This window comes from Hylobates moloch, unplaced genomic scaffold, assembly GCF_009828535.3.
Source record: "Hylobates moloch isolate HMO894 unplaced genomic scaffold, HMol_V3 SCAFFOLD_45, whole genome shotgun sequence".
Classification (NCBI taxonomy): domain Eukaryota; kingdom Metazoa; phylum Chordata; class Mammalia; order Primates; family Hylobatidae; genus Hylobates; species Hylobates moloch.
The window spans coordinates 1,220,000-1,233,862 of record NW_026652320.1 but is presented as its reverse complement, the minus strand read 5'-3'; the positions used below and the strand labels follow the sequence as shown (position 1 = coordinate 1,233,862).

At 43.7% G+C, this 13,863-nt stretch overlaps 1 protein-coding gene and 1 long non-coding RNA gene across 6 annotated transcripts in view; both read right to left on the bottom strand.

Moving 5' to 3' along the window:
* The window catches only part of LOC116463628 (ubiquitin carboxyl-terminal hydrolase MINDY-2), a 93,074-nt gene extending 89,079 nt beyond the window's left edge, over positions 1-3,995 (bottom strand). For all 3 annotated transcript variants that reach the window (XM_032146809.2, XM_032146810.2, XM_058434766.1), the window contains exon 1: positions 3,045-3,995. In XM_032146809.2, coding sequence (XP_032002700.1) covers positions 3,045-3,884 — 840 coding nt within the window. In that variant the 5' untranslated portion in view covers positions 3,885-3,995. The remainder of the gene's footprint in view (positions 1-3,044) is intronic.
* A 2,276-nt stretch (positions 3,996-6,271) lies between these two features.
* LOC131382543 (uncharacterized) overlaps positions 6,272-13,863 on the bottom strand; it is a 14,780-nt gene continuing 7,188 nt past the window's right edge. For 2 of the 3 annotated variants that reach the window (XR_009212095.1, XR_009212096.1), the window contains 2 exons: positions 9,717-9,842; positions 6,272-7,174 (listed from right to left, as the gene is read on the bottom strand). This is a non-coding gene — a long non-coding RNA (uncharacterized LOC131382543). The remainder of the gene's footprint in view (positions 7,175-9,716; positions 9,843-13,863) is intronic. The other variant, XR_009212097.1, reaches the window with a different exon arrangement.

Below are 13,863 nucleotides of genomic sequence, written 5' to 3'. Positions count from 1 at the left end.
CCCAATAACTTTCATCTATGTGGATATCTATCTATATCTACCTTATTATAAATTAAAATTGAGAAAAATTTAAAACACAAAGTACAGAGGCACACATTGCATTAACTGTCAGAGCGATGTCATTACATCATGTAGCCTGAAAAACTCCACGGACACTTGTGAGAGAATAAGAGTGAAAAAGGCAAATAACATCTTAGCATTATCATAAAAGTAGCTTTGACTTCTAGTACCCCTGGCTCACTTTGAGAATACTGCTCTACTTTGCTTCTCTTATCCATCTCTTTATCAATCATCAATGATTACTTATGACTGGTTTTTGTGTGCATCAATAGGCTGGAGAAAAAAAACACTGAAAACCACAGATTTACAAAATAATCTCCAAATTCATTAGCAGGCTTGCTCATTCACAGTCTGACAAAACCTATCAATTTTATTTCCTGCTATTACCACCATTTCCTTTACCTCCTATGCTGCAAACTTCAACCAAGGTTGAAGGTTCCAAGTAGAAGAAACCCTTTTCTGCTTCAGTATCTTTCAATACACTATTCTCTTTGCCCAGAAGGTCTTCTCTCACTCATCCTTTGGATCTAGTTCACAGGTTATCTCTTCTATGAAATCTTCCCTTGATAATCCCCTCCTCAATTACCCTTTTCTCTGTACTTCCATAGCATATTAGAGCTTCTCACATTGCACTGTAATTATTGTTTATATGTCTGTCATCCCACTAGATAGTCAGCTACAAGAAGGCAGATTTGCATCATACTCATCTTTGCATTTCCTTTTTTTTTTTTTTTTTCTTTTTTTCGGACGGGGTTTCACTCTTGTTGCCCAGGCTGGAGTGCAGTGGCGTGATCTCGGCTCACTGCAACCTCCACCTCCCGGGTTCAAGCGATTCTCCTGCCTCAACCTCCCAAGTAGCTGGGATTACAGGTGCCCACAACCATGCCCGTCTAATTTTTTGTATGTTTAGTAGAGATGGGGTTTCACCACGATGGCCAGGGAGGTCTCGAACTCCTGATCTCAAGTGATCCACCCACCTCGGCCTCCCGAAGTGCTGGGAATACAGGAATGAGCCACCGCGCCTGGCCTCATCTTTGCATTTCTAGTACCTCACGCATAGTGGGAACCCAAACATTTGATCATTCACTTGAATCTGTCTGAATTGAATGACTCAGTTTAATATGCATCTATCCCCAAATACTCCAGACCACAGTACTTGCCCTTTCCTCTGAATTTCTGCAGTACTACATAAGAAAAAAGACTAAAGGAAAATAATAGTTATTCTTTCCTACAAAAAAGATTAGGGACTCTGGCCCATTAGAGCAAGTCTAACTAACTCCCTAGTTGAGGGCCTTTATCAAGTGGCTCTTGTTCACCTTTTCAACCTTATTTTTCATTATTCTCCAACATTAACTTACCACTTCTGTCATGTAATAAACATACATACACACAATATCCATTCTATTTTCATTCCCTTGGTTTATACTCTTCTCTCCCCTAGGAATTCCATTTCCCTGTTATTCTAAATTCTCTTCCTTAAAAGATCTGTTAAATTGCTCTAATAGTGGTGTCTTTAAAAAAAAAAAAAAAGACTGGTTCAAGACCTATAAAGCCCAGGAAGCTTTCTAGGACTACGCCATACCAAAGGAAAAAGTCCCCTTTTTGAATATCAAATGCATTTCCACAGATTTACCACAATTTACCTACCACTTGTCTCATATAACTTACTATTTCTTGTTCTTAAACAGTTTCCAGTAACTTAATGATGCCACCTCAAACAGCTCGACAGCCTTTTAAGGGCAGGTACTGCCTTCACTCAAAACATCTCAGTGCCATTATGCACCAAACAATGACAAGGTTTCTAATTTTATTTCTTTTGTATCAGTCCTTGCTAGCGACAGGAAGATAAAGGCATGTTTGATAAACACTATTCCCTTTACTTGATTTTCTACCTAACTGCTTAGAAGAATCCAGGTTATTTTTTTCTTTTTCTTTTCTTCTAATATAGGGTCTCACTATATTGCCCAGGCTGGTCTCAAACTTGTGGGCTCAAGCGATTGTCTTGTGTCAGCCTCCAGAGTAGCTGAGCTTACAAAGTAGCTGGGATTACAGGCGCACACCACCACGCCCAGTTTGTTTGTTTTTTCTAGGAAACACTGCATCTATAGATATAATTACCAAATTGAAAATAAAATAGGTGCTGTGAGATGCATCTTCTCAGCACCCTAACCCTGCAAGCTTAAATAAGACACTTCATTTTACAGGTAACTCGCTCTGAGTCCTCAACATACCTATTTTTAACGGTCTTTCCCTTTTCTGCTCCTTCACCTTAGACTTATCTTTTCTTATTTTAGTTCTTTAGAGTTTTAGCTCCCTTAACACATTCGGATGCGTGGTTACTGGTAATAATGCCAAACCATTTAAGGAGAGCCAAAGAAATGAGGCAAGTAAAAATCATGCATAAAATGAAAACAATCTTTGAAAACCAAGAAGTTACGGTAATTGGGTCTCAGACCAATGCTTTTCCTTAAATGGAATTTGTCTAAAGAGCCACATCTTCCCCATCACCATTCTCTTAAGTATCTACACACAAATGGGGCATTAGTTGGAAATCAGACTAAATATAACCACGAAAACTTAGTCCATGATATCACGGATTGATGGTAACTTCTGAAGATTACTTTCTTCAATTCTTCACTTTTTTGCATATGTGATAAGGTCAGTAAGAAAATGTAGGAAATTATAGTTTAAAATAATCATAAGATTTAAGATGCTCTAAGTCCTTCTGGTTTCTAAGTGTATCAACCACAATTGAATGTTGAACTCTTAAACACTACAAGAGAAAACTGAGGTTGGGGCAATTCTTTTCGATATATGCACAAGGGAATATTCTTTCAACATGGAAGTCTTGGAATGAATTTCATGTAAGAAGGGGACTGATGAATAAGGAAAGAAAGGAAGCCATCACCTGACATGCAACAGCTCCCTCACCCCGTTTTCCTCCACCCCAAAAGCTGTAGGAAGTAGAAAGCTGCAGAATGTACCTTCCAGGCCAGGAGCAAAACATTGAGGATGGCCAGCAAGGGGCAGGGTCCGTTCTCATTCTGGGTGATGATGGGTGTGTTCTCTTCCTTCCACTGGATCCACTTAATGTGATACACAGATTGTCCCGGGAAGCGTTCCTTGGAGGCCGCCAGCACCTGAGCGGTCTCCTCCCCCTCCTCCTCCTTGCACAGAGGAACAGCCCCGGGCAACACCGCCGCGCCCTCCTCCTCCTCAGGGACCCTGTTCTCCGCTCCCTCCTCACTATTGAACTCGCAGCTACTGGGAAAAGAATGCAGGTTAGAGAACGACTCCAGAGAGTCCAGGCTCGGAGATTCCCCGGGAGGGCTCGGGTCGCTGCAACTGCTGCTGAGGCCGCCGGCGCTGCTGGGCTCTTCGGAGCCGGCGGCGGTCAGCTCTGCTTGGCAGATGCCGGCGAGATCCGGGCGGGCTCCCGCGTCTCTGGCGGGACCCAACTCATGACCCACTCCGGCCACGGCTGTCTCCGGGGAGGCGGTCACCTTGTACTGCCCTCTCAGAGGCGCCTCGGCGGCAGTAGGACTCTCCAAACCACTGTCCTTCAAGTCCAAACCCGGGGAGGAGCTGCAGGGTCCGGGAACCTCAGGAGAGCCCGCGGGAGAAGCCGAGTCCGCGAGGCTCCTCCTGGCGGCCGCCGCCCCCAGCCCATTCCCGCCGCTGCTCTCCGCCGCCCATACCCCAGGACCATCACCAGCGGCGAGCCTGGTCTCCTGTAGCCCTTCTTGCGAAGAACCTGTCCCTGACGCTGGCCCGGCCGCCACCCCGTGTTCTAGCGGCTGCAGGCTCTCGGGGCTGCTCTCCATACCGGGCCGCCCGCCCCCAGCTCTATGGAGACCGCGGCCAGTTCTCCGCAGCCAGCGCCTCGGACGCCATGACAGCTGTATTGGCAGCAACAGCGCCCTGGCGCGGCCTCGGTCAGGCACGTCACCGGGGAAGGTACTAAGAACGCGCGCGGGCGCGCGCTACCGCGCTCTCCGTGCGCTCTGAGCTGGCCTCTGCCAGACTGTGCGCTGAGGGGCGAAGGCGAACCACTCAGCAGCCGCCCACGTGGCCCAGCCCTTTCCGTACGCCCGCCCGAGCTCGCGCTCGGAAGGCCGGGCGTGGAGGGCGTGGCTAGGAGGGCGCGGCCGGGGGGCGCGCCCCCGCGGCTCAGCTCCAGTAGGAAAACATCCTCTCACTATGTGGCCGGAAGTTGAACTCCGGGGCAGCCCGCTTGTGTGCGGCTTCTTTAAAAGGAAGGCAGGCGGCGGACAGCTTGGTTGTGACCCTTTAGCGCTGGGTCGCGTGTGGCCCACCCTCGGGCTGAGGCATTGTTGGGTGGTTGGAGGTGGTTGTAGTATTTGGAAAAGAACTTGTCCCTGTAGGGCTCAGGAGACTTGTTTTCTCAGTTCCTAATATGGAAAATTAAGGCATTTCTTACGAGATGCAGATTTTAAAGCAGGCATATCTACTCGAGGGGTTTGGATTACTGCACTGCAGAAATTCCAGTCTCTGTCGGTTTTGGCTGAGAAGAGCTGTGCTTCTCACCAGCTACTGGTGAGACATTCGCCCTACAGGAAGAGTCAGTATGATTGTGGACATTGACCAGCGCAGCAAAAGAAAGTGGCTAATTTGCGCCAATAATAATAAATTAGCTTGTATTTGAATTAGCCAAGTCTTTGCGGTTTTGCTAACTTGGCTTTACTTTGCATGGAGTGGGAAGCACCTGCTTCTGAAAAGGTGACTTTTTTCCTAATTAGAATGGACTCCTCTTAAGGCCATGCAGTTTTCAAAGAAGAAAGACAAGCTGGACGTTTTGTTAGTAACAAAATGTATGTGGGTCCTATTCTAACTTGTTCCAGAAAAGGGCTTTTTCCCCCATTTTTTTCTTTCAACATTTTCTAGGCTGTTGGGGATAAAAAATTAACGAGACAGGTCTTCCTTCGCAGATATATAAATACCTGATACATAATTAGAATGTGATATTTTTGCACCTCTGTTGGTTAGAGAAGGCAGACAAAATTGCAAAGTAGTATTTCATTCATTCCTTTAATACATTTTAGTAGCAAGTAAGTTGCTGGATGCTGTCTGGCACTGGAGATGCCATAGTGGATCACAGAGCTTATATCTTCATGGAGCTTACTGTCTTTTTTTTTTTTCTTACTGCTGTTTTTTAATAAATACTTATATTTTGTTTTTTTGAGACGGAGTCTGTCTCTGTCGCCCAGGCTGGAGTGCAATGGCACGATTTTGGCTCACTGCAACCTCCGCCTCCCGGGTTCAAGCAATTCTCCTGCCTCAGCCTCCCGAGTAGCTGGGACTATAGGCGCCCGCCACCATGCCTGGCTAATTTGTTGTTGTTGTTGTTGTTTTTGAGATGGAGTCTTGCTCTGTCGCCCAGGCTGGCGTGCAGTGGCGCGATCTCGGCTCACTGCAAGCTCCGCCTCCCGGGTTCACGCCATTCTCTTGCCTCAGCCTCCTGAGTAGCTGGGACTACAGGCGCCCGCCACCATGCCCAGCTAACTTTTTGTATTTTTAGTAGAGATGAGGTTTCACTGTGTTAGTCAGGATGGTCTTGATCTCCTGACCTCGTGATCCGCCCTCCTCGGCCTCCCAAAGTGCTGGGATTACAGGCGTGAGCCACCATGCCCGGCCACACATAATATGTATCACATATAATACATGTATGTTTGATAGTTATATTCTTGTTTACCTGAGAATGCAGAAGACTGTCCCCCCCCCCTTTTTTCTTTTTCCTTGAGACGGAGTCTTGCTTTGTCACCCAGGCTATAGTACAGTGGCACGATCTCGGCTCATTGCAACCTCCACCTTCCGGGTTCAAGTGATTCTCCTCCCTCAGCCTCGCAAGTAGCTGGGACTAGGCACACGCCACCATGCCCAGCTAATTTTTTTTGTATTTTTAGTAGAGACGAGGTTTCACTACCTTGGCCAGGCTGTTCTCTAACTCCTGACCTTGTGATCCGCATTGACATGATGCTATATGTCCAACTGTAGGGTCCAGCCCCACGGGGCTTAGCGGCTGTTCTCCCCTTGTGCGGAGACGAGAGATTGTAATAAATAAAGACACAAGACAAAGAGATAAAGAGAAAACAGCTAGGCCCGGGGGACCACTACCATAAAGATGGGGAGACCGGTAGTGGCCACGAACCGCTGGGCTCGCTGATATTTATTGCATACGAGACAAGGGGGCAGGGTAAGGAGGGTGAATCTTCTAAGTGATTGACAAGGTGAAGCAAGTCACGTGATTACAGGATAGGGAGCACTTCTCTTTTAGGTAGCTGAAGCGGAGAGAGAAGGCAGCATACGTCAGCGTTTTCTTCTCTGTGCTTACAAGAACGATTAAAGACTTTAAGACTTTCACTATTTCTTCTACTGCTATCTACCACGAACTTCGAAGAGGAACCAGGAGTATGGGAGGAGCATGAAAGTGGACAAGGAGCGTGACCGTTGAAGCACAGCACCACAGGGAGGGGTTTAGGCAACAGGACTGCGGGCAGGCCTGGATAATATCCAGCCTTCCACAAGAAGCTGGTGGAGCAGAGTGTTCCCTGACTCCTCCAGGGAAAGGAGACTCCCTTTCACCGTCGGCTAAGTAATAGGTGCCTTCCCAGACACTGGCGTTACCGCTTGACCAAGGAGCCCTCAAGCGGCCTTTATGCAGGCGTGACAGAAGGCTCACCTCTTGCCTTCTAGGTCACTTCTCACAATGTCCCTTCACCACCTGACCCTATACCTGCTGGTTATTCCTAGGTTATATTAGTAATGCAACAAAGAGTAATATTAAAAGCTAATGATTAGTAATGTTTATAATAATGATTGATAATTGTCCATGATCAGCTCTATATCTAATTTGTATTATAACTATTCTTATTCTAACTATTTTCTTTATTATACTGAAACAGTTTGTGCCTTCAGTCTCTTACCTCGGCACCTAGGTAATCCTCCGCCTGCATCCAACTCTTGGACAACAGGAAAATTAGAAAAGATAATGGAGAGCGTTTTTCAGAATGTTGAATTTAGGAGTTGTGTGTGCTTTTGATCTCCATGTCAATCCATAAACAATAAATCCTGTTCTTAAATTTGAATTTGTTCCCTAAAAAAGAATTGGAGATGTTAATAGATTAAAATATATGCTGCCGGTTTAAGCATTTTATGGTATTTTAGGCCATGAAATATAAGTAAGAATAATACAGATTTCAAGGCCCGGCGCAGTGGCTCACGGCCTGTCATCTCGGCACTTTGGGAAGCTGAGGCGGGCATATTACCTGCAGTTGGGAGTTCAAGACCAGCCTGACCAACATGGAGAAACCCCGTCCCTACTAAAAATACAAAATTAGCCGGGTGTGGTGGCACTTGCCTGTAATCCCAGCTACTTGGTAGGCTGAGGCAGGAAAATCGCTTGAACCTGGGAGGCAGAGGTTGCAGTGAGCCAAGATTGTGCCATTGCGCTTTAGCCTGGGCAGCAAGAGTGTAACTCCGTCTCAAAAAAAAAAAAAAAAAAAGGAAATTTAGAATTTAGCATGGTACCTCAAATGTAAAAAGGAAATCTATAAAGCTGTGTTATATGAATAAATTAAATGAATGAATCATTTATAGGCCTGTGAGCCATAGGAGAGCCAAAAATCATGGCATACACTTCTCCCATAATGGCCCTTCACCATTTTTCAAAACCTTTACTTGGATAAACCTGTACTTGCTGTGGTAGTTTTTATTGGTATGCGTTTCAAATGCTCACGTGGCATCATTTAATAATTTTTTTGTAAAAAACAGAACCAGTTCTTCTTTTCATGCGTTGTCAACAAGCCTAGATAAACAGCTGTGAAAATGTAGGTAGTTATTTAAGTTCATGAAAAGGTACATAGTTATTTTTTAAGGGAGGCAGGGAGTGGCATCTAGGGAGAATACCACAAGACAAACTGATATTTTATTCTTATTTTGCATATATGTATCTTTAGGTAAACTCTGAGGTAAGATTGCTTTTTTTTTTTTTGAGACGGAGTCTTGCTCTGTCACCCATGCTGGAGTGCAGTGGCGCAATCTTGGCTCACTGCAAGCTCCACCTTCCGGGTTCACACCATTCTCCTGCCTCAGCCTCCTGAGTAGCTGGGATTACATGCGCCCGCCACCACGCCCGGCTAATTTTTTATATTTTTAGTAGAGACGAGGTTTCACCATGTTAGCCAAGATGGTCTCGATCTCCTGACTTTGTGATCTGCCCTCCTCGGCCTCCCAAAGTGCTGGGATTACAGGTGTGAGCCATCGCGCCCGGCCTAAGATTGCTATTTTTAAGTTAAATAGTTACTATCAAAATTTTATTTAATTAAATTAATTTATTTATTTAAGATAGGGTCTCACTCTGTCAACCAGGCTCGAGTGCAGTTGCACAATCATGGCTCACTGAAATCTCAACCTCCCAGGTTCAAGTGAGCCTCCTGCCTCAGCCTCCTGAGTAGCTGGGACTACAGGTGTATACCACCATGCCCTGCTAGTTTTTAAAATTTTTGTAGCATATGTTGCCCAGGCTGGTCTTGAATTCCTGAGTTCAAGCAATCCTCCCACCTTGGTCTCCCAAAATGCTGTAATTATAGGCATGAGCCACTGCACCTGGCTGCTATCCAACTTTTAAAAATTATTTTTCAAAGTTTCAGATGTAATAGTCGTAAAAGTTAAACAGTTTATATAAAAACGAAGCAGTTCCCTGTTTTGTCCTTCCAGACCCTTGAGTCCTGTTCTTTATAAACAGCCTCACATTCTCTTTCAACTCATAGCTGTTCCTTTTTTTTTTTTTTTTTTTTTTTGAGACAGGGTCTCACTATGTTGCCCAGACTGGAGTGCTGTGGCTATTCACAGTGGCTGTTGTGGCACACTACAGCCTGTAACTTGGCTCAAGCAATCCTACTGACTCAGCCTCCAGAGTAGCACAAACTACAGGCGCTCACCACCACACCCAGCCTCATAGCTGTTCTTTAGCTCTTTGTACCCTTGTTTCTGAGAAACATGTTTACAGTCTAGTTTCTTCATTTAACAGTTGTAGGCTGAGTGCTGTGGCTCACGCCTGTAATCCCAACACTTTGGGAGGCCAAGGTGTGATGATTGCTTGAGCCCAGGAGTTCAAGTCTATAGTGAGCTACGATGGCACCACTCCACTCCAGCCTGGGTAACAGAGTAAGATCGTCTAAAAAAAAACCCAAAACACTGTATTCCATTCACTGGACAGAAAAAAAATAATTGTATATATTGTTTACTGATTTATTCCCATGGAAGATGAGGATTTAGTTCCTTCATATCATTCTTCCTCCTATTGCTCCAATCTTCCAGTTATTAAACAATTTTTTATTACATACTCAAAGATTAAAGCATTAGAGCTATGTAAGTATTCACCACTAAGTCAGGTATTTTACTGTGTTTTTTTTTTTGTGTTAAACTTTTTGTCTGTCTTGGAATTAACAGTTGCCTCAAAGAAGAAAAAGAACAAACAAAAAACAAAAATAACCCAGTTGCCTCATTATTTTGTTTATTTGCTTAATTCTTCACTTTCCACTAACTTAGCCACAGAGTTAGCAGTCTGATCAATCATACCAAGTTATTCCTTAGGACCATTTTAATACTGGATACGTCCTTCCTGGAACACTCACTTCTCTTGCTCTGCTCCAGACTTTTCTTTTATAAGCCTGCTACACAGGTGTCATCCTGGGATTTCTCTTGATCACTTTTTGAGAAATTCCTTCTTCTGATTCCTTTGTTTCTTGGATCTCCTTTTTCTAAAACGAAGCATATTTTTGCTCTTTTTTTTTTTTTTTTTTTTTAAATAATAGAGATAGGGTCTCCCTCTGTCGCCCAGCCTGGAATGCAGCGACATGATTGTGGCTCATTGGAGCCTCAAACTCCTGGGCTCATGTGGTCCTCCTGCCTCAGCCTCCCAAGTAGCTAGTATTACAAGCACATGCCACCATACCTGGCTCAGTGAAAAAAAAAATTATTTGTAAACATAGGTTCTATGTTGCTCAGCCTTATCTCAAACTCCTGGCCTCAAGTGATGCTCCTGCCTTGGCCTCCCAAAGTGCTGGGAATATAGATATGAGCTATGACACCCAGCAAAACGTATTCTTTTTTTTTTTTTTTTTTTTTTTTTTTTTGAGATGGAATCTAGCTCTGTCACCCAGGCTAGAGTGCAGTGGTGAGATCTCGGCTCACTGCAACCTCCATCTCCTGGGTTCAAACAATTTTCTGCCTCAGCCTCCCAAGTAACTGGGATTATAAGCGCCCGCCAACATGCCCAGCTAATTTTTGTATTTTTAGTAGAGATGGGGTTTCATCATCTTGGCCAGGCTGGTCTTGGACTCCTGACCTTGTAATCCACCCACCTTTGCCTCCCGAAGTGCTAGGATTACAGGCATTAGCCACCATGCCCAGCCCAGATGTATTCTTAATTAGCTTCCTGAGGAAAAGTGCAAGGGAAGTAAATTTTTGTAGACCTTGTAGGTTTTTAAATTTTATAGTTTGGCTGGGTATAAAATTGAAGGTTGGAAATACTTTTTCTTCATTTTAAAGTAATTATTCAATTGTATTCTAGCTTCCAGGTGATTATAGAGAAGTCTGATATTACTGTGACTCCAGAACCTTTGTATATAACCTCTTCCTTCTCTCTGAAGTTTATTGATCTTCCCTTATTCTTGATGTTCTGACATTTCAGTATTTGATATATCTTTGTGTGGGTCTTGCTCTGTTTACTGGGCTGGCTACTTGTGTGATCACATTCAGTGTAGAAACTTATGTCCTTCAGTTCTGTGAAATTATCTGGTTTTATTTTATAATTCTTATCTTTTGTCTGATTTTACACTCTTCATCTTTTTCTTCTACTTTACATATTTAATTTCCAATAAATTATTCTAGTTTTTATTTAATGGCATCCTGACCTTTCATCTTTTAGAATATTGATTATAACTTTTAATACATCCTTTATATTTTTCAAAAGATATCTGAACCATACACTTCAGAAAAGTATACTTAGTGAACATATAGTTAGTGATTGTGCTAAGGAGAGAGATGTGGGGGATATGAGTGTAAAACATTGGACTTATTCTTTGGGAGTACAAAGTTCTTTGGGGAATTAAGAAGTATGTTCATGGCTGGGTGCGGTGGCTCACGCTTGTAATCCCAGCACTTTGGGAGGCCGAGGGGGGCGGATCAGGAGGTCAGGAGATTGAGACCATCCTGGTTAACATGGTGAAACCCCGTCTCTACTAAAAATACAAAAAATTAGCTGGGCGTGGTGGCGGGCGCCTGTAGTCCCAGCTACTCGGAGAGGCTGAGGCAGGAGAATGGCATGAACCCAGGAGGCGGAGCTTGCAGTGAGCCGAGATTGCACCACAGCACTCCAGCGTGGGCGACAGAGCGAGACTCCATCTCAAAAAAAAAAAAAAAAAGGAAGTATGTTCACATGAAATGATCATTGAGAATACAACTCAGTTTATAATGAACACTAAATGACTAGCACAAACAGTAAATGTTATAAAAGTTCAGATGAAGAAAAATGTTTTTGTGTGAAACAATGAAGATTTAAGCTATACAGTGCTTGTCTAATTAAAATAACAGGCTGATTATTACCTCAGGCTTAAGAAATCCAAAAAATACATCAAAATGATTATTCTTTTAAAATTCAGTTTTTCTTTTTTCTTTGTTTTTTTTGAGAGAGAGTTTTGCTCTTACTGCCCAGGCCACAGTGCGATGGCACGATCTTGGCTCACCGCAACCTCTGCCTCCCAGGTTCAAGCAATTCTCCTGCCTCAGCCTCCTGAGTAGCTGGGATTACAGGCATGTACCACCACGCCTGGCTAATTTTATATTTGTAGCAGAGATAGGGTTTCTCCATGTTGGTCAGGCTGGTCTCGAACTCCCAACTTCAGGTGATCTGCCCACCTCAGCCTCCCAAATTGCTGGGATTAGAGGTGTGAGCCACCACGCCCAGCCTAAAATTCAGTTTTTCTTAGTTGAATCATAACATTTTTAGCTACCATGACAGAAAATTTGGTGCCATCTTTGATTTTTACGCAGTTTACTGTTGATTATTGCATTGATAAAGTCTTGCTGATATTATATACCCCTTTCCTTCATTCCCTTTGGGGCCACTCCTGAGTCCTTATCTCCTTGCCACTAGAGTATAGCAGCATTCTAATTATTCCCCAGCCTATGATCTTTTCCTTATCTTATTCTGCATAAACCTACAAGAGCTATAGTTCAAACATCCTGGCTTTATTATGTTGATGATGCTATGGAAAATAAATTGATTGTTCTTTATTTTCAGCTGCATCAAAATTAGCTCAGACCAGAAGATTGCACAGGTACAGGGCATATATACATTTACTCCTCCTCTTTTAACCTTCTATTCAAGATATGTGAGAAAATTCTTAGTTAAAAATCAAAGGTTTCCATGTAACTCAAATTGCCCTGGCTCTGGCCTTCAATTGCTTGCAGAAACTCCAGCCTCCTGCAAAGAACATCCCCGACTCAATTATTTCTGAGAGCCCCCATGGGGAGTCCCACACCTGTTTAGAAACAAGTCCAATCCTATGATATTCCACCAGGTGCTGCCTCTACTCCATGCTGCTTTACCAGATGCCCATCTGTCCTGGTAATGTGAAAAATACATGATGGTGAATGGAGGGAAATAATTTTCTCTTCCCTCTTATTATAGCCCTAATGTGTGACTGTATTAATGATACAGTTCTCTCAGTTTTACTTATGTAGTCCTTTATGTAGTCCTTTTTAAAAGTGAGACCGAAATGTGATTCCAGGTAGGTTGCACCAGAAATGAATTTAAGAAATACATGACATCTTCAACTTAGAATCCCTACTTCCCTAGTCTTATGGCCAATGGTTAAAGTTTTGTCATTGAATCACATGTATTATGCCTGCCTCATTCTTTCCTTAGAACTTTTCTCAGAAATACTTCTGCCCTGCCAGCCCACCAGTTTGACAGATATCTGTCAACTCTAGTTCTCAAAGTGTGGTTTTTGGGTTGGTAGTATCAGTATTACCTAGGAACTTGTTAAAAATGAAAATTCTCGAGCCCTACTCTAGACCTACAGAATCAGGAGCTGTGTGCTTCAACAAGACCTCTTGGTGATTCTGATCTTTGATAAAGTTTGAGAATTGCTGCTCTAGCATTAGGGGGAAGCAACCCCTTCTCACTTGTGTGACAAATAAATAAACCTTAGCAAGGGACAGCGAGAGGCTTCTAAATTCACCCTCTATTCACTGTTATTTTTCATTACTACTCTGGAACTATGCAATGCTCTTTTGGCCATGCTTTTCTATACACTTTCCCTTGAGGTTGTGTGTGTGTGTGTGTGTGTGTGTGTGTGTGTGTGTGTGTGTGTGTGTAGATAGATAGATAGATTTTCAAAGTAATGTCTAAGACTATATCATCCTGATGTCAAATTTTTTTTGGTTCTTGTCTGTCTCTTTTTTTTCATATTAATATCATTCTTGGCCGGGCGCGGTGGCTCACGCTTGTAATCCCAGCACTTTGGGAGGCGGAGGCGGGCGGATCACGAGGTCAGGAGATCGAGACCACGGTGAAACCCTGTCTCTACTAAAAATATAAAAAAATTAGCCGGGCGTGGTGGCGGGCGCCTGTAGTCCCAGCTACTTGGAGAGGCTGAGGCAGGAGAATAGCGTGAACCCGGGAGGCGGAGCTTGCAGTGAGCCGAGATTGTGCCACTGCACTCCAGCCTGGGCGACAGAGCGAGACTCCGTCTCAAAAAAAAAAAAAAAAAAAAT